Source organism: Corvus moneduloides, chromosome 5 (genome assembly GCF_009650955.1).
Source record: "Corvus moneduloides isolate bCorMon1 chromosome 5, bCorMon1.pri, whole genome shotgun sequence".
NCBI classification, from domain to species: Eukaryota; Metazoa; Chordata; class Aves; order Passeriformes; family Corvidae; genus Corvus; species Corvus moneduloides.
The window spans coordinates 73,173,398-73,190,848 of record NC_045480.1 but is presented as its reverse complement, the minus strand read 5'-3'; the positions used below and the strand labels follow the sequence as shown (position 1 = coordinate 73,190,848).

Sequence of the window (17,451 nt, the reverse complement as noted above, 5' to 3'; positions counted from 1 at the left end):
CAAACTGGGACCCAGAAGGAGAAGGAGGGAACATCCTGCACCTGTCTATTCTATTACAGGACACTTCTAATGCTCCCAGTCATCTGCACCTCACCCTAAGCCAGGATACCAGACACAAATCCTGAATAAAATAATTGCCTCCCAGTGGGAGTGAGAAGCTTCTGTGGCTCAGGGAGTTGCCGTCACCTCCCACCCCTCCAGCCACCTGCATCTGGTGCCAGGCCAGGCTCAAACCAGCTCTGAAGAAAGATGAAACTGAAAAAACCCAACAAACAAAACCCCCGAATCTCTTGACTGACTACTTTACTTAAACCCAATTGTTTTCTTTGCAGGAACACAGCCACTTTAGAGGCGCTTTGCTAACACAGGGAGTGAAAATACAACCTAAAACATGTGGAAAGCAGAAGAGACTGGGATCATTATCTTTCCACATGTGTCAGTGTAAGCAGAAGGAACCCAGTACAAGCTAAATGCAACCTGGAAAAAGCTTATGAAATAACTAACCCAAGAAACTGTATTTTAGCACAAAGAGCAAGCCCAACAAAGGGACCAGGGTTTGGAAACAGGGCATGAGGAAAGGAGTGAGAAGGAATTCCCTAAATAAGTAGTTTATTCTGAGAAACTCTGGGTAGCAATTCACCATACCCACCCCAGCTCATGAGTTTGCCACACAACAAACCAAGTCACTGCAGATCTGCTGAATACCCTGCACAGATCCCCATGGTCAAGGAAGCAGAAAATGCAACAGGTTGGAAAAAGCTTTAGGTAGCATTTAATCCCTGCTCCCCCCTTCACAGAAACAAGGGGTTTCTTCCCATAAGCTGCCAAAAGCCGTAAAAACAGAGTCATCTACTACTCTAAATAAGCCATTCCATCTTTGCCTCCAACACCTTTCTGATCTCTGCTTCTCAAATGCAGCACAGACACCCTAAGACAGCAGGAAACGGTCTCAACACAAAAGGCAGGCAGGCAGGCATCCAAAAGGAAAAGTAATTAGGATAAATGCAGCCTGGTAGTCGTCGCGTGCTATGGAAATACCCGCAATTTTGGCAATAAATTATCAGAATTCCATGCATTTATGCAGTTCACCAAAGCCAGTTAACACACTCGTTGAGACACAGCTCAGAGATAGCCTAATGCAGCCTCTCTAAGCCAAAAATCTTTATAGGATGTGGTTTTTCTTGGAAAGTCTGGTAATAAATATTGCATTAATAAACATTATTCCAATTACCTTATTCGTTCAGAAGCTCTCCTATTCTTTAACCAAATAAATAATTATTTTTTCCTATTATGCCAATCTGTTTCATATGACAGATTCAGAAAATTGTCTTGTTCCAGGTCTATTTCCTCAACTCCTTCAGCAATCAGTGAAAAAAGTAACTTCAAAGAGTTCTGCCTGGTGGCCAGCAACACACACAATCATCTATGTATGGGTCAAGTAAAGCATTTTCTTTTCAGCTACATTCCATAATGGAATTCACCATTTCTGTCGAGGTTTTAAAATGCTCCAAGGTAGTAGGCAGCACCTGCCTTTTCCTTTTAAGAGTCTCTGAGGTTTCCTCTGTATTAATGCATAAGTGAGAGGGGACAGAGAAACCAATGAAGATTCCATTTTCCTTGGACATAAAAAGGTCATGAAACGGGGAGCACCGCTGCATCATCCCCACTGTTCGCCACAACCAATGTGCAGCCTTTCAAGGAGAACTGAAAAGGAATTTCTCAAGAAATTCCAGCGATTCCAAGGACGCTTCGCTCCCTTCACTCCCACATCCGACGCTTCTAGCAAACGATGCCCTTCTGTTTGTCCAGGAGCTGCAGCCCAGCAGTGCCAGCTGCAGCCCGGCCCAGCGCTAAATGCGGAACCGTGTCTGAGGCAGCTGGCTCCCGAGCCGGGCTGCGTGCGGAAGCGGGGCTCGGGAGCCTCGGCAAGCCCTTCCCACCGGCACGAGCCCACGCAGCCGCGTCACAACGCGCTCCTAAGCAGGAACACCAAATTTCCTCCAAAGCTGTCATTCTAGCCGCTCATCTGCTGCCAGGGCGTGGGTTTGGTGATGCAGGTTCTGCAGGCTGTTCTGTCTCAGGCTGGCAAGAGGATGTTTCCAGAAGAAAGGAAAAACTTGAGGTGTTCTTGCTTACCCCGCGCTGCCTCAAGAGCTCATCTCAGCTTCAAACACAGCACTGGCAGATGTTCTGCACACAAAGCAGCTTAAATATCCAGCCTCAGCTCTTGATAAACTTCCCAGTAACTGCTCCCAGGAGAATTCCTTGGGCTGGCCTGGCTTAGACCTCCTCGCTCCCAACCATTTGTCCACAGAGCCTCTCAGCAGAGATTTTTATCTATTTCCACCAAGTCTGCTGCAGATTTGGGGAAACCTGAATTAAACCAGGTAAGTTTAGGCTTCTTATCCATAAAAGTTAACCCTTCACAGCTTGTTCTCACCACACAACTAACACCAGGCTCTCACCTACTGTGCAGTGGCAGCATTTTCACCCTACACCTGCCACCTACATTCCTCTAACTGCTCCATAATGCTGAGGGCCCTTTCCTTGGGGTAAGGAGTGAGTAACCAACTCCTGGAGGTACAGCTGTAACCATCACCACCATGGCCAGGCTGAAATAAGCCCTTCGAAATATTTGGAAACGCTCAAGAGATTCTCAAAAAGCTGAACTCAAGACAGTTCACAGAACATTTAACCAGGGCATAGAAACTTGTCCTGTGTTAACTCCTGCTTTTTCATCTTCAAACCCCCTTATAAGCATTAATTAATCCTCACAAAGTATCTTTGAAGTAGGGATCATTAGTGTCTCATTACACAGGGAAACTGAGGCAGCAACTCACCGCCACAGGCCAACGAGTGAGTTTACCAGAGAAGCCTCCAAGTTTTAGCTCTGCACTTCTCTGTCTCCCTTCTCCTGCTGTGCCTCTTTTTAAACACAGAAACACGCTAAGACGAGACCCAAATTCCAGAAAAGCAAACATTTCCAGCCTTTAAACAATAATACAGGCTTTCAAATGATAACATCCTGCTAAGAATAGAAACATCAGAGTAAGATCGTGTTTGTTTCCACCAGCCAACACATCAACATAGAAATTAAAATAAAAGCTCAAGCTACTTTTTGGCAATGAAATCAATAGCTGCAGCCTTTGAACAGGTTTTCCCTGTGACAACCACAGCATCAGAAGGACAGCAGGTAAAATTAAGCTGAACATGTTCAAAATCTGCACTGATGAGACTGAACTTGAGCACTTCTATTTATAAAACTGAATAGTCACAACACTTCTGTTCTGAAGAGAGCGTGAGAGCAAAGCGTTGCTTCCTTCAGCTCTTACAGCACCAAAAAGTCAACTTTTTCCAATCCAATTCCCATTCATTGAAGTAAGGCTGTCTCAGTCCAGTCACTTGAATCTGCAGGTAACAAAAGCAAGGCAAGAATTCAGGATGCATTCCATGCAGCAGGTCTGGGAAGCAGTTAGGAGCTGCCAGCTCCTCTCACAACACAGTTGCTCTCCCAGAAAGTAAGGCAATGGTTAGAAAGCAATTCCAGGCCTAGAGCTTTTGTTTTGGTTTGTTTAAGGAGCAATCAGTAGCATTGACTTGAAAAATTTCCCCAGACACATGGTCATTCCTGTAGGAACAGAATACATGGGGTTTATTGTTTATTAGCTATACCACAGAGTAACTTCAATTCTCTGCAGGCTTTTGAATCCGAAGATGCTTCTCAAAGGATATGGTGACCATTATCATCACAACTGATTTGAAACGGTGCCTCCTTCCACTGGAGTACTGACAGAGAAATCAGTGTTTCTGTGAGGTTTTTCATTCTCTACCCATCAGGGTGGGGACTGAAATCTGGCTTCCCCTTCTAGGAAAAAAGGCTGTCTTCACAGACTGAAGTTCCCTACAGGATGGCAGATGAAAAAGGCACAATCTCACGAACAACTCTTAAAAAACACAGGTCCCATTATACACAAGACTGGACACGTTAAAAGAGCAGACGTTTATCAGATGATTCACATCCAGGAAAGAGAAAGTTATTTAAGGTAGCCTTAAGGAACAGTTTTGCTTTTGCTTGCCCCAGCCACCACCCCCTCAGTGTCAAAGCTGACATAACCTGTACGCATCCACATTCTTAAAATGCATTTTTTTTCTCCTATACATACACAGTTTAGACTCAGTGACTTTGAGCCAGTGTGGGATTGGTCCAGCACAACTCTGATGTGCACCAGCACACACCTGAAGGGAAACGTTTGCTGGCTGAGCTGTGAACAGGGGACGAGTGTCTGGTGTTTGGAGAGCGGCCGCGTCCCTGTTCCCTGTGCCCTGACTCCCCTGCAGCGGCACACCGTGCCAAATCCACACGGATGTTAGGTGGCCACAGCCTGTTTTCCAGCCAAGCCAGGCACCTACGCTTCCCTCTGCCTCCGTTTTCCGTCTGCAGGCTGAGAAAGTGCCTGTAAACAAGGGGGAGGTGCTATGCTACAGCACTCGTGTCTGCTACAACCCCACCCAATGGTGTTCCTGCTGTTTACCCACTTGGATGCAACCCCTCTGCCAAGTAACTGCAATTCCCAGTGCAAGGAACAAGCAAGTATCCAGAACCCCATCCCATGACCGGGAAATCATCATCAGTTTGCTATGCTCACAACCAAAATAAATTCCCTTGTTTCATTTACAACGCATTCATTTAATACTTTCATCTCCTGGAAAATCCTCAAAATAAACAAAGCAAGTCACAGTTGCCCTCACTGGATACTACCAGAGCCCTGTCTGTGCACTCCAAACACAACTGAACTACTCCCAAGGCAGCCAACGGTTGCGGAAGTGACTCAACCTCTCCTGCCTCGCTCCCTGCAGGACTAACAGAGAGGGGCAGGCCAGAGCCACCAACAGCAGTACACAGCAGTATCCACCACAGAAAAGCTGCGATCAGTCTTCCAGGCAATCGTGCCCTCCTGACTTGCAGAGACAGGCAGGCAGACAGGGGGACAGCACAGGAACTGGAACAGGCCCGTGGCACAAAACCTGCAGCTTCCCAAAATGCTTACTGTGTGTGCTTTGTGGATGTCACTGCACTGCTGCTCCCGAGTTTCTCACGGACTTTTTCTGAGAGCTTTAACACCACCAAACTTGAAACACATTTTCACTCCGACTGGCAACAAAGAAGCTTGCAGCAGAGACCCAAGTACCTCTCCACGTGTTCTCCTCTTCCTGACGTCCATCTGAAATCCTGTTGCATGAGAGGAATGAAGACTATCCCAAACATTTTGTTGCACACTCCCAGGAATCCACTGACTACTCTGAGGCAAACACAACGCTGTCTTCACCCACAAAATCTCAAGCTTACTACCAGCAGACTCAATATTTTTAATAAAGGTGAGCACTACTCTTGGCTGTTCTGTTGGGACCTTTCAATCAGACCTAGGTTCCTCAACTATTTCAATACTAACATTTACTGTGTACATACAAACACACACCTCATGAAACTGTAAGGAATAATCGAAACTAGAGTTATTTCTTCTAATATCCTAATAGTCACACAGTACTTCTTTAAAAGGGTGGGCTACTGGAGCTTTGAAGAAGGTAAACATGAAGTATTCCTTCTTTTCCAATGGCTTTGTTTTTTCCTGGGAGATGGAGTTCAGTATTTTGAACATTTTGGTCCCTAATTAAGCTCCCTGCAAGCTAAACAGCACTATTTCCTCACCAATGTTCCCCTCTTTTCTCAGGAAACCCTTGTTTCTGTCAATTAGTATCAGCTCACTCAAAAGGGAGGGCGCAGCGCGAACTCCAACTCAAGTCAGAACTTCACCCAGTTATGTTTCCAAGTTTAGTTTCCACAAAGGTTCTTTACTGCAGCAATGTACCTAATACACCATTCAGTGGACACAACTGCACTTTCTTTTGTAAAACCTACCCTTTCCCATATATAAAACTGAGCCAATGATAAAAGAAATACAAGGAAATACATAAAGCTCCAAGTCTGGGTTGCTCCTTTCAGTGATGGTGTTCCAAAAAAGGGCCCTGGTAGTGTTCACAAAGAAAGAAGGTTTACTGAACCATTTAAGTAGGCATGAAGGAGTTCACGATCTTTCCCCAAGTAACTGAGACTATCCTGAAGTGGCCTGGAGAGCTCCAGACTGCCTCCGGCAGCCTCACATGCTCCAGTCCCATAAAGCATCCCCCGGATGCTGGGGCAGGAGGCAAAGGAGGAGCATGTCCAAGAAATAAAACAGGTGATGAACAGTGCTTGCCTACCTGTGATTGCTTTACTCCAGCACTTCTTCCACGTGATAAACACAGAGAACTGTCCCACAGAAAAGGTGTCCACTGCTTTCCACAGCAAACTGGTCCTCCTGCCACGCAGATTTCCTTACATTCAGCTGAATTATCTGTCTGTACATGACTAATGCCCTCTGCATCCCAAACTGCTGCTAACAGTCACACCCTGTAAATACATTTACAAGTAGGAAGCAGAGCTTTGCAGAAAGCCATCTACAACCCGCTGAGGGTGATAAATTGCAGTAATAAAAGCTTGGCTCTGGCATCAAATTAGATCTTTACTTGTACACCAAATATAGTGTTTGGAGAACATGCCTCAGAGCATGGATGGCTTCCCAAAATGCTGATCAGTGCTTTTGGAAACCAATGCTTAATGAATGACTACAGCAAATCTAGTCATACAACCTAAGAAATCGCATCAGGGCATTTTAAAGGAAGCAAAAAAAAGACTTAACTGAAGAGTTCAAGACAGTCTTCAATCGTTTTAAACACAACAAAAAGAACCATCTCTTAATGTGCTTAGGGAACGGGCAGTTAAAGGAGAAATTTAACTAAATTTTCATGGGGAAAGAGTCATTTAGCACTGTATAAAAGGTTGCCCTTTACTGTAACCCCCACACAACACAGGCTGAGTCTAGGAATGTGGTAAAGGACAAATACTCGGCAACTTCCCAACAGAAAATCTCAAACAGAGACGGAAGATTACACTTACACTTGGATTAATAGGCAAAACGGGGCCTGGATCCAGGCACTAACAATCATTAGAGGCAAGAAATGACACAGAGAACAACAGGAAGAAGGAACGGACAGGAGGCAGCAATGAATAAACTAAGAGCTTTCCAAAAATACACTGCATTATCTCACCCCCAAGTATTTCTTACACATCCCCCACATTTAATAGAATCCTGTATGTGCCACATGTAACTATCTTCAGGAAAATTTGCTTCTCTCTGCCGAAGTATCTTATCAGGAAAACCCACCTTCCTGAAGCACCTCAGAGGGAACGACCGCTCCCACATACACAGGAGCACGTTTCTTTTGAAATTATTTAAACTTGACCATTTGACAGTTGAGCTCAAAGTCAGTTAACTGTTCTATGAATTTAAATATACAGGCTTTTACTGTTTTCCATTTCTATTGCAGCAAGAAATTTTAAGAAGAGCTGTTAACCACAAAAGTTAATAATAGGACATTAGAGATGCTGTTTTTCCTGAAAGGTACACCTCAGCATTTGAAAAAGCAGTATTTTGTGGCCATAAAGTAAAAGACAAAGTAATGCCATTTTGATCCCTGGATCGAGAACACTGAGCAGGTCCCTAAAACAACTAATCCATTCAAGCAAAACCAGGACTGTGCTACTGAAGTTGGTAAAAACACAATTAAAGCACCAGCTACCAAAACAAAATAAGGGTTATTTCATTAAGGTCAACATAGTGAACCCACCCAATCATTGTTTAGGTTGAAATTATTTCTGTATCAAAAAACAGTTGTCTCAATTTTTAGCAAGAGAGGAATTTATCAAAGCTTATTTAAGCTCATTTGTTCTCTTTGTCATAAAAAAAGGAATTAGACTTGTGATAAAGACAACAAATCCAGGCATTATGAGTCCTTATCTGCAAGTTGCTCTCCTTCAGTGAGGAAGGGATTAAGATTTTGTACGTCAGCATCTCAAGGACACAAGCAATTAACCCCAGAGGCAAGTGACCACACTGGAAGATGAGGTGGTACAAGGACAGACAACAACAAAAAGCAAAAACAAACAAACAAACAAACCCCAAGCAAACCTCAACTAAAACTCAAGTGAAATATGGGCTGGATCTCTTCAGGTATCTAAGAATACCAAGAGGAATGGATTCCTGTCAAGGATCAGCTGTGAACTGGAGAAGGAAGAAAAAGAACAGAGGGTGAACAAGGTAGAAGTGTCTTCACACACCAAAAAAAGCCAGAAGGAAAGCTGGGACAAGAAGCTAAGGCCACAGCTGGATTTCAGAGGTGAAAAAAGACACAAGAAGAGTGAGTAAATTTGCTTCCATGGACTGCTTTTAAAAGTATCAAAATTCATTTGCAAGGCAAAAACTACTGTTACCTTCATGGATTCACAGGGTGGGACTGGCACACAAAATTACTGTCTCCTCCATGCGAACTGACTGACTGCTGACTCAGGGTAAGGATTTGAAATGGGAAGCAAACCCTTGAATCAAACAGAACATGCCTGAGATGCACCACGCTTTGTACCTAAGGTCACTAAGAAATTAGAAGTTATTTCCAACTTAGTCTCCAGGAACCAATTTAAGCTACATGGATACATGCAAATCCTCGGCTCTCATTCCCTTCTTTCCCATCCCCTCCCCAAAATACCAACCTAAGCAGCAGTGCCCTGGGAAAGCATCTGAGAGATCCGTATACACAGATGACAAAGCAGAGCACTGGATCCTCACAGTCCCACGTCATGAAACGTGAAGGCTAGAGCAATTTCTCCAAGTCTGAGAAAAGTAATAGTTATACTCAGTTCTAGCTGAAAACAGATTTTATAGCAGCTGAATTTATAAACCACAGTCTCCCTGTGAATTTAAAAGGAGGAAAAAAGAAAAAAAGAACAAAAGCCAAACAGCAGATTCATTGTAGCCCAACTCTAATAGGAAGTGGCTTAGTTTACAAACGCTAAAAGCATCGCAAAGCATGTCCTGCGGTTGAGGTTGATTTGTGGGTCAGAGGCTTATTGATAGCTCTGGCAGCAAGATCTGCCTTACTGCTTACGAGGGAAGACTTAAAGTGGCCAAATTTAATGCAGTTATTTACTTCTCTAAGAAAAACAGGCAGCTTCGTTCTGTCAGCCTCCTGCAACCCTCCAGCCACTGCCTGACGGACAACTGCTTCTAATAGTTTATCCTTTTGCCAACAAGAGAAAAAAGACTGCATGTCTCTCAGGACAGCGTGAGATGGAACTGTGACCCCACGGCTGTTGCCACGAAGAGGCCCTAAATCCAAAGACCTATCTGAAAATTAAAAGGTGACAAAGGCATTTGATAAAGACGAAAATCCCAGCCACTCTCCAGCAAACAAATCCCCCCCGAAAGCGATCCACGTTCCACCACTCCTCCCTGCAAATAGCTAATGGCATTGGCTGGATTACACTGCAAACACAGAGGGAAGGACAAACAAGGGAAAACAATCGTGGCATAAAAGCAAACAATTAGGAAGCAATTAGGACTAGACATCACTGCGATGTAGTAAACACAACTTTCACACTGAACAATGCCTTTCTTCCTATGCTTTTTTTTTCTGTTCCAAACGAATGTTTCTATCTGAGAAGGAGCTATCTAATAACATTCAGAAGTGACAATCACTCACTTCACCTACTACATGTTCCCGAAACACAGCAGTAGCGGCAAAAGTTGTTTTTCCAAGTGCCAGGCCAAGTGCAGACATCTCACAGCCTGAACTAGTCTGCACAGCTCTGTGACTCCGAGGCAGACCCATTCTTGCAGAAATAAAAGCCAGGCAGCAGCTTCCTTGCTCTCTACCTCCAGCCTCACTGGTAAGGCAGCAGCACTTCATTATCTGACACCCTAAACCCCACATTTTACTTCGCTTTAAGTTCATCATCAGAGCTGATTCCATTTAAACCCCACTGCTACGGAACACTTCTGCATTCCTCAAAACTTGAAATTACTGTTACCAAGGCTTAAAAAAATTCTTTAGGAAGCTGGTAACAGCTTTACAGTTCTCTCTCCAATTTACTTACAGGGAAAACTCAAGAGACTTCTCAATCCTTGTACTTTTAAAAAAAAAAAAAAAAAAAAAAAGAAGGAACTGAACACATCACTAATGGTACTGGTTAAGCAGCTGATTTTATGTTAACACACTCCTGTGTGGAGAGCCCCTGCCCTGATCCTGCCGTAGCCTTATGCTCAGCTGAAACTGAAGTAAACAAATACATTAAAGCACAGGGGAGAAAATATCTGGATGTTCGCTGTATTTCCATTTCCAACAGCTTGCGAATGCCTACATGCTGATTTTTCCATAAGCAAATTCCAGTTGAGGAGTGCCTACTGGTCCTCTGCAGGAGTCCTTGATCAAGAGGAGATAAACACATCTCCAGAAGTATGGAAGGAGCACTCACAAAGCACTCCACTGCTACACTGCCCACATAATGAAGGGAATTCCTTGGACAAGCAGCAGCAACTCAGCATCTCAGGAAGCCAAGGAAGGGACAACAAGAAACAGCCCTGGTGTTCTCCAAGAGCAGGAGCAGCCTGAGGAACTGGGAAGGCCACGCTGCTTGTCAATCTGGAAATAAACCCATCAGCTCTGATTCTGATATTAATCTTCAAGAGATGTAAGGGGGGAAAAAAGTAATGTCTCACTACACCTTCTGCACATATATTTACACAAAAAGTATGATTTCAAATTAAAAAAAAAAAAAAACAAAAAAAAAAAAAAAACAAAACCAGCAAACCATGTGGAGGAGCATCAGAAGCAGCTGCCAGGCTCCACTGTGCTGTAGAACAAGGCAGAGAAGGAAGAACACCTCATGCCCCAGTCTGGTTTACAGGTTAACTTGGCCTTCAGTCACAAAACACACGTGCCCCCAACAACAGCCACTCTCCCTCGCTCACCTCCAGCAGCTCTTTGTCCTTCCAAGTCTGATCAGGCAACAACTACTTAAATCAATCTCATTTTTAAAAAACCCTGTGCTGGAACCTTTGGAGAGGGATTCACTAATCCAAAGATAGGGGTTCTGTGGGTTGTTTTTTTTTTTTTTAAGAGAAAACAATGTCAGAACTTCACTAATAAAACTGAATCTTTTCCTTTTATAAATAAATGGTTTTCATCTAGCTTCTTTTTTATGTAAGTTTTGACAGCGGAGGATAACACAAGCATGTTACCAGATGGCACACCCACCAGAACTATCTTTAATTTTTTTCCTTGGAGATGTAAGCTAAAGTACCTGCAACTGTGCTGTAATTTCCTTTTAGAGAGAACTTACCAAGCAGTGTTTTTTTTGGAACTGAAGATATCTTCTAGTCCAATTACCATTTTCAAATCGTTTTTAAAGATTTGGCATAACCTATTCAACCACTGGAGAGGTTTATAAAGTCTTTTCAGAAAGGAAGAAACAGATCAGAAAGAGAAAACCGCGGCGCTGAAAATAACAATTGCTGTCAAAACCGAGTTGTATTAATTCAGTGACTCGCCTCACAAGACAGTCTTTTTATAGTGTTCCCCATAAGCAGAGAAGACAATGGTTCCCCTTGATTTTATTTCCCCCCCCCATGTAGCTTTATATGTCACTGGCCCTAGCAACAGGGAAGAATAGCCACGGATTTGTCAGCGGACAAGGCCCGCGCAAGGGGGGCCCCACACAGCCTGTGTTATCCAAGCACAGTCCCCCTGTTATTTGACAACAAGGAAGCCTGCAGGAGAGCACTGCTTTTGGCACCGTGCTGGGTGTCAGACTGACAAGCTGCAGCCCAGTCCCTGACGATAAACCTGCACGACAGGCTCGCTGCCACGCAGGAAGGAAACCTTCCCGGTGCGCAAGGACAATCGTCCTCGGCGAGCCCCAAGCTGTGACTCAGCTCACAGGAGGACAGCACCGTCACTGAGGCAGGGCGAGCAGCACGGACAAACACCGCTGGCACCTCCACACCAGCGCAGTGACAAAGGGGTGAAAAAGTACCATGGATGACTGTGTTACAAGTACCGTGAAAACACGGGGGAGTTGCAGCTCAAAATGCAAGTTGCCATTATTAAACCTGCAGATATCCATGCACTGTCTTGCAATAACTCTTATCAAGCCAAAATTCAAGTCTGACAAAAGGCAATGCTAACTTTCTGGATCCCTAAAAAAAGCCAAGCAACCAAAAAAAACCACCAAAACTCCATGTGAGCAACACAGAAAGTTTCCCTGGTCTCCTAGAGGCCTAGTGGGCATATTTTCAATTTATTCGTTTTAAAAGCACATTTCTAGACTGCAGATGAGCAAATTAGGTGCCATCTACAGCACTCTGCCAACAACAGCTGAGGCAGCTTTGTCATGCACTAACTCCAGTTTCCATTTCTATATTTCATCCGGAAGGATCACTTGGAACAACAGAGGTGGGGGGTAAAGGTTTGCTTTCCTAGGTTTCAGAAGGGTCTGGAAAAAGGAACAAGCATCTCATTATTGCCTGTGACTGAGGGTGGAGGGTTTCATGCTTTTCCATTCCCAGTTAGCCAAATGCCATGGAGAGGAAGGCTCTCTAATTTGCAAACCAGACTCCCAGGACACTAAAAATCCTGTCCCCCCTTCTCCACCGTGGCAGCTGAGAATTACGAAGGAGGGGGACAGCTGGGCTTCTCATTAGGAGCACTGCGCCTCCATCCACGGACAATCATCTGCACCCACCTCCCGTTCGCAGCTGAGAGGTGCCTTTCAGAATCCCTCTGGGGCCACGGAGCACGACGGGCGAGCGGGCTGGGTACGGCAGAGTTAAAAGATAAATGCAAAGGAGGGACTGAGGAGGAAGCCAGCGCCAGGGTTATTTGTCTCCATGAGAACACAACTTACTAGAACACTCCAGCTCTGAGATAAAGTCTCTTCTCTAAATCCAGGCTACGTTTACATCTGCTGGTTATCAGCGCAAGCCTCTAACAACTGTCAGATATTCCGGCAACAGTCCCACGAGCTGCTGCACGGAACCCGGAGCGTGCGGGAACACTCAGCGGGGACAAGGCCTTAATGGAGCCTGGCTCTTCCAGGGTGCCTTTTTCAGCTGCCTTGATCGCCCTTCTTTCCCTAGAGCGCATCTTCGCCTTAATTAATAGGTCACTGAACCGGTTTATGTTAATTGTCACAAGTACCTCGTCTTTGTTTCCAAGGGGAGGGACCAAAGTTCATTCGGTTTTTGCCCACGAAGCAAAATTTAAAGAAGTGGGGTTCTGCGCGCACCTGAATCGCCACCGACCCCTGAGGGAGCTTTTTCCTGCCGCAGTAAAGCCTGGCCAGGTCCTCAGCGGGGCTCCGGCAGCCGGGAAGCCCCACCTGCCCCATCACCTGCACCGGGATTCACTGCCACACGCCAGCTCCTAACTCAGCTGGGGCACACAACGCTACGACACCAACCTCTGCCCGCCAGAAATGAGAAACCCGCATGGAAAATATCATAAAAGCCCAGGGAGGCCCCTCGGGTGGGTGTTTGACCCCGACCCCGCTCTCGCCTACCCAGCGACACTTCTTCGCCGGGCAGCGCGGAGCTCACCGGGGACGTCCCCCAGACTGATGATCCGTGGCTGTTTCCAAACTCGTGTCCGTGAGGGGAAGCCGTGCGGGAAGGGGAAGCCCGGCTCGCCCGCCCTCCAAACGCCCTCACGGCGTGGCGGCGGCGGCCCCGCCGCTCCCTGCCGGCGGAGCGGGGCGGCTGCTCCCGGGGCCGCCGGGGGGCCGGGGCACAAAGGGAGAGAGCGGACGGAGCGGGCGCCAGGCCGGCGGGGAGCGGCGGGCAGCGGGCGGGCGGCGGCCGGGGCCGCTCCGCGGGCTGTGCTGCCCTGCCCGGCGGGACGGCGCAGAGCAAGAGGAGAGGACCCCCCACACCCCCCAGGTACTCACAACAAGAAGCTCATGGCGATGGCGGCGGAGCGGGACCGGCGGCTGCCTGGACTCGGCGCGGCACGGCTCCCAATGGCAGCGGCGGCGGAGGGCGGGCGGGTGCGGGGAGAGCGCCGCGGGGCGGGGACACGGCCCGCCCGGCCGCCATCGCCCCCAGCGGCCCCCGCGCCGCCGCCTCCTCCCTCACAGCTGCGGGGCTCCCACACCGCCCGCCTCCCCTCACGGCCGGGGGCTCCCCCCCAGGCGTCCCCTCACGGCCCCGGGCACGGCCGTCCCACTCAGGCCTCCCCTCAGAGATCTCCGTGTGAAGTGCCCCCAAGACACCTCCATGGAAACGGGGATCTGCCCCTCCAAAGCTCCCTTTCTCTTCAGAGACTCCCATGAACCTCCCCCCGCCCAGACATTTCTCTGGAAACGGGCACCCCCTGCCCCTCCAGAGCCCCCCTTCTCCCCTCAGCCCTCAGGACAAAGGGGGTCAGGTACCAGCCCACAGGTCGTCACCACCACCACCAGAAAAAGAAGAGAAAGATATTAACCGGCATTTCTGCCCTCCTCACTGAACCCTTTTTTAATGGAACGTGACAAAATGGATTCTAGTGTTTCTTAATATTTGATTTGTGAGCAATTTTTAACTGGGCTGGTGAGGGCAAGTGGTCAGCAAAGGAGGGGCACCCCTCAGGTGACACTATGGGCAGCTGAGGTAGAAAAAAACTAAATTGCTGAGCTGAAAACCCTGCAGTTTTGCTAAGAAATCCTTGGTAGGCAGATATAGCCACATCCCAGTGCTCTTTATGGCAGAAATTGCAATCCCAAGGTATAATTTTCACACGAAAATCTGGCTCTGTTTAGGTCACTAAGAAGCCAGATTTCGGAGAGTGCAGAGGACAGGAAACGTGACCCCCAGGGATTCCCTCCTGGCGCAAGGGGATTCGGCCATCCTGAAAACCTCACACTGCGGCAGGTAAGCCAGAGGAAAACCTGATGACTTCCAGATTTATCAGTCAAATTCAGCACATCGAAACAGGCTACAATCCCACACAACACTTAAGTTTCTATAGGGCACATCAGGGGTTTCAGCTGTAACGCCTTAGGTGCCCACACTGACAGTCATCTGCTTCCCTCACATTTTTACATGCTGAAACTGCATTTTCCACTTTCTATCTCTGTCCTTCAGACTAAGTCAAAATGCCAGGTCAGTGCATTTCTAAGTAAATTACACTGCTGTTTTTAGGACACCTTTAAAATCCAGTGTTTTACTGGGCAGCAAAGGTGTAATTAAAAAGCATTTCCCAGCGTTTGCAGTTCTCCTTTTGGCTGTATCAACCAAAGCATGGAATGGGTCTTGGGGCACTTTGTAACAGATGCTGTCAGACTAAGTTGGCTATGTAAATCAAACAAAAATACATCACTGATCTTTCTGGCACATTCCTGTTGGGGCACGAATAACCTCCATTCCCTGTTCCCACCCATACACTTCCTTCTACCCACAGAGCGTTTTATTTTAGCGGCAAGTTAAAATTAAATGTTGGTTACTGCAGTAGGAGATACTTGGCCAGGAGAGACGCTTATGTAACGTGCAGGCTTTGTGTCCCACATTAATATTGGGCTGTTGGGGATGGCTGAGGGTCACATGAAGGGCTCTCCTCAGCCGCCGCCGACCCGAGGGGCTGGCAGGGAGCTGCAGCCTTACGTAAGGGCCGACCCGCTCCGCTGCGCCGCGGGAGGCTCGGCCCTCGCTCCCGTGGCCTCGCCTCTGTCATCTCCGCTTATCCAGTGCGCTGCAGAGCCTAAGGAATTCCTCTGGAAGAGCCCTCCAGCTGACGAGTGCTTTGGTCCTGAAGTTCTCAGCTTTTCAGCACGGCTCGGTAAACACAGGACATTCCAGCTGAAAGCAGCATGAAAATTGAGATCACAAAACTTAACATGCACATAGGATCGGGAATGCAAAAAAGGGGAAGCAACATTTTGTTTGGAAAAATAACACGGCGTATAAATAATTTTGGAAAATACCACAAGAGAACAGAAGGTAAATTTTTCTTGACAGCAGATTACACAGAGGGATAAGGAATGTTTCCCAGTGTAAGATAAGCCCTTGTTTTATAACACATCTGATGATTTTCTGATCATCAATTTTAGGCTTATCAAATTAAAGAATAGCTGGTATCAAGTATTCTTAACAGCAGCCTGTTTGACATTATTAATGAAAAAGGCGTCCTCCCAGGTAGATAAATTTTCCAAGGCAGATAAATTCTTGGTCCACAGCAGTATGGAGGCATCTCCTGGGATTTTCGATTTGTACGGAGGCAGATTCCCTCTCCTAAGCTGACTTCATTCAACAGCAGTTCTGTCGAGTGACAAAATGCAAATTCTCTTGTCCTAGGGTGACCTTTATATTCTACCATAGGTGCGGAGGCTCTGATCCATCATGTAACTAAGGAAGCTCTGAGATTCCATGGAAACTTCAGTGCCAGCAGTTGCCCAACAACATGGTGCCCTCTAAAGGTAACTCTCACAAACCTGACAAGCTGCCAGACAAACAGCAGTGGGTGTTTTTTCCTGCACTTGCCAAGAAAGCAAATCAAAGGGAAAATGGGTGGAAGATGTGCATCCCTTCAAGAGACTCTTCCTTGCACCCTGCTTGGGTCACAAGAGAAAAATGCACCTAACATTCCCTTGGTCCCTAAGGTTTAGGGATCTGCTTATTCAACTGAAAGCACAAAAGCCAATCTAGATACAGATAAGTGCTCGAGATGAATTCCTGCAGTTATCTTAATTTTTTTTTTCTCCTATAGCATTTGCTTGCTTACTTAAAGAAGGATTTGAAGAGAAGCCTGGCAAGTAGGCTATGAAAAACTGGAATGTGAACCACTTGAGCACCGAGGTCAACATTCCTTTGAAAATGTGCATAGTACATGATTTACCTTCAAAATTCAGAAGGGTTGAGAGCGCTGTTGGCAGGAGGCGGTGCTATTCTCAGGGTTATAGTCTGTCATGTGAAAGTTTGTTACAAGGAATAGTTTACAAAAGCACCAGCCAGCAACAAGAGGGTGACATAAAGTAGCTTGTTCACATTTTCAAAATGGTGATAAGAAACGTTCAAGGCTTCTGATAAATGAGTGTGTTGGCAGCACAAGAAGATGAAACACTTGTGCTGAAAAACCCAGGATTGTATTTTGGGTTTGATAGTTTGCAGTGGCTTGAAATTGCAACTCTTACTTGGCGATCCCCAGGCTACCACTACAGCGTGCTGGAAAACAGAGGAGTATCTTGGCTGTCATGGCTCTCATCATCTTCCTCACGCTGGGGTCCTGCTTGGCCTGGCACATCCTCCTTCTGGCCAGCTGCTTGGATACCTGCCTGAATACCCTGGATCTGAGCCTCCACAGCCCTTCCTTGGGTTCATCCACTGTTGTGCTTCGGGATTTTGGCTTGCCTTTTCCTACTCATTTTGTTTCATCCGAAAAAATTTTTCCTGGGCTCAGCATGACCTACCTTCCCCATGTGTGCACTTAAGCCGGTGCCAGCTCTTTTCCCCTTACCCCTCTTGGATGCAGCAATGACAGCAGGACTGTCTCCAC

The 17,451-nt window shown here is 46.6% G+C and overlaps 1 protein-coding gene and 2 long non-coding RNA genes across 4 annotated transcripts in view; 1 reads left to right on the top strand and 2 right to left on the bottom strand.

Annotated features, from left to right (window-relative positions):
* The window catches only part of MOB1B (MOB kinase activator 1B), a 25,261-nt gene extending 11,278 nt beyond the window's left edge, over positions 1-13,983 (bottom strand). The window contains exon 1 of the mRNA XM_032109299.1: positions 13,874-13,983. Within this exon, the coding sequence (XP_031965190.1) occupies positions 13,874-13,887 (14 nt within the window). The 5' untranslated portion in view covers positions 13,888-13,983. The remainder of the gene's footprint in view (positions 1-13,873) is intronic.
* LOC116444163 lies at positions 13,781-17,372 on the top strand. Of its 2 annotated transcripts, none has more exons than XR_004240221.1 (4): positions 13,781-13,865; positions 14,723-14,834; positions 16,278-16,375; positions 17,104-17,372. It is a non-coding gene; the product is annotated as an uncharacterized LOC116444163 (long non-coding RNA). The 2 variants fall into 2 exon arrangements; XR_004240220.1 differs by lacking the exon at positions 17,104-17,372 and adding an exon at positions 16,666-16,916.
* LOC116444164 lies at positions 15,283-17,451 on the bottom strand. Its single transcript, XR_004240222.1, has 2 exons — positions 17,366-17,451; positions 15,283-15,758 (listed from the first exon to the last, which is right to left on the bottom strand). It is a non-coding gene; the product is annotated as an uncharacterized LOC116444164 (long non-coding RNA).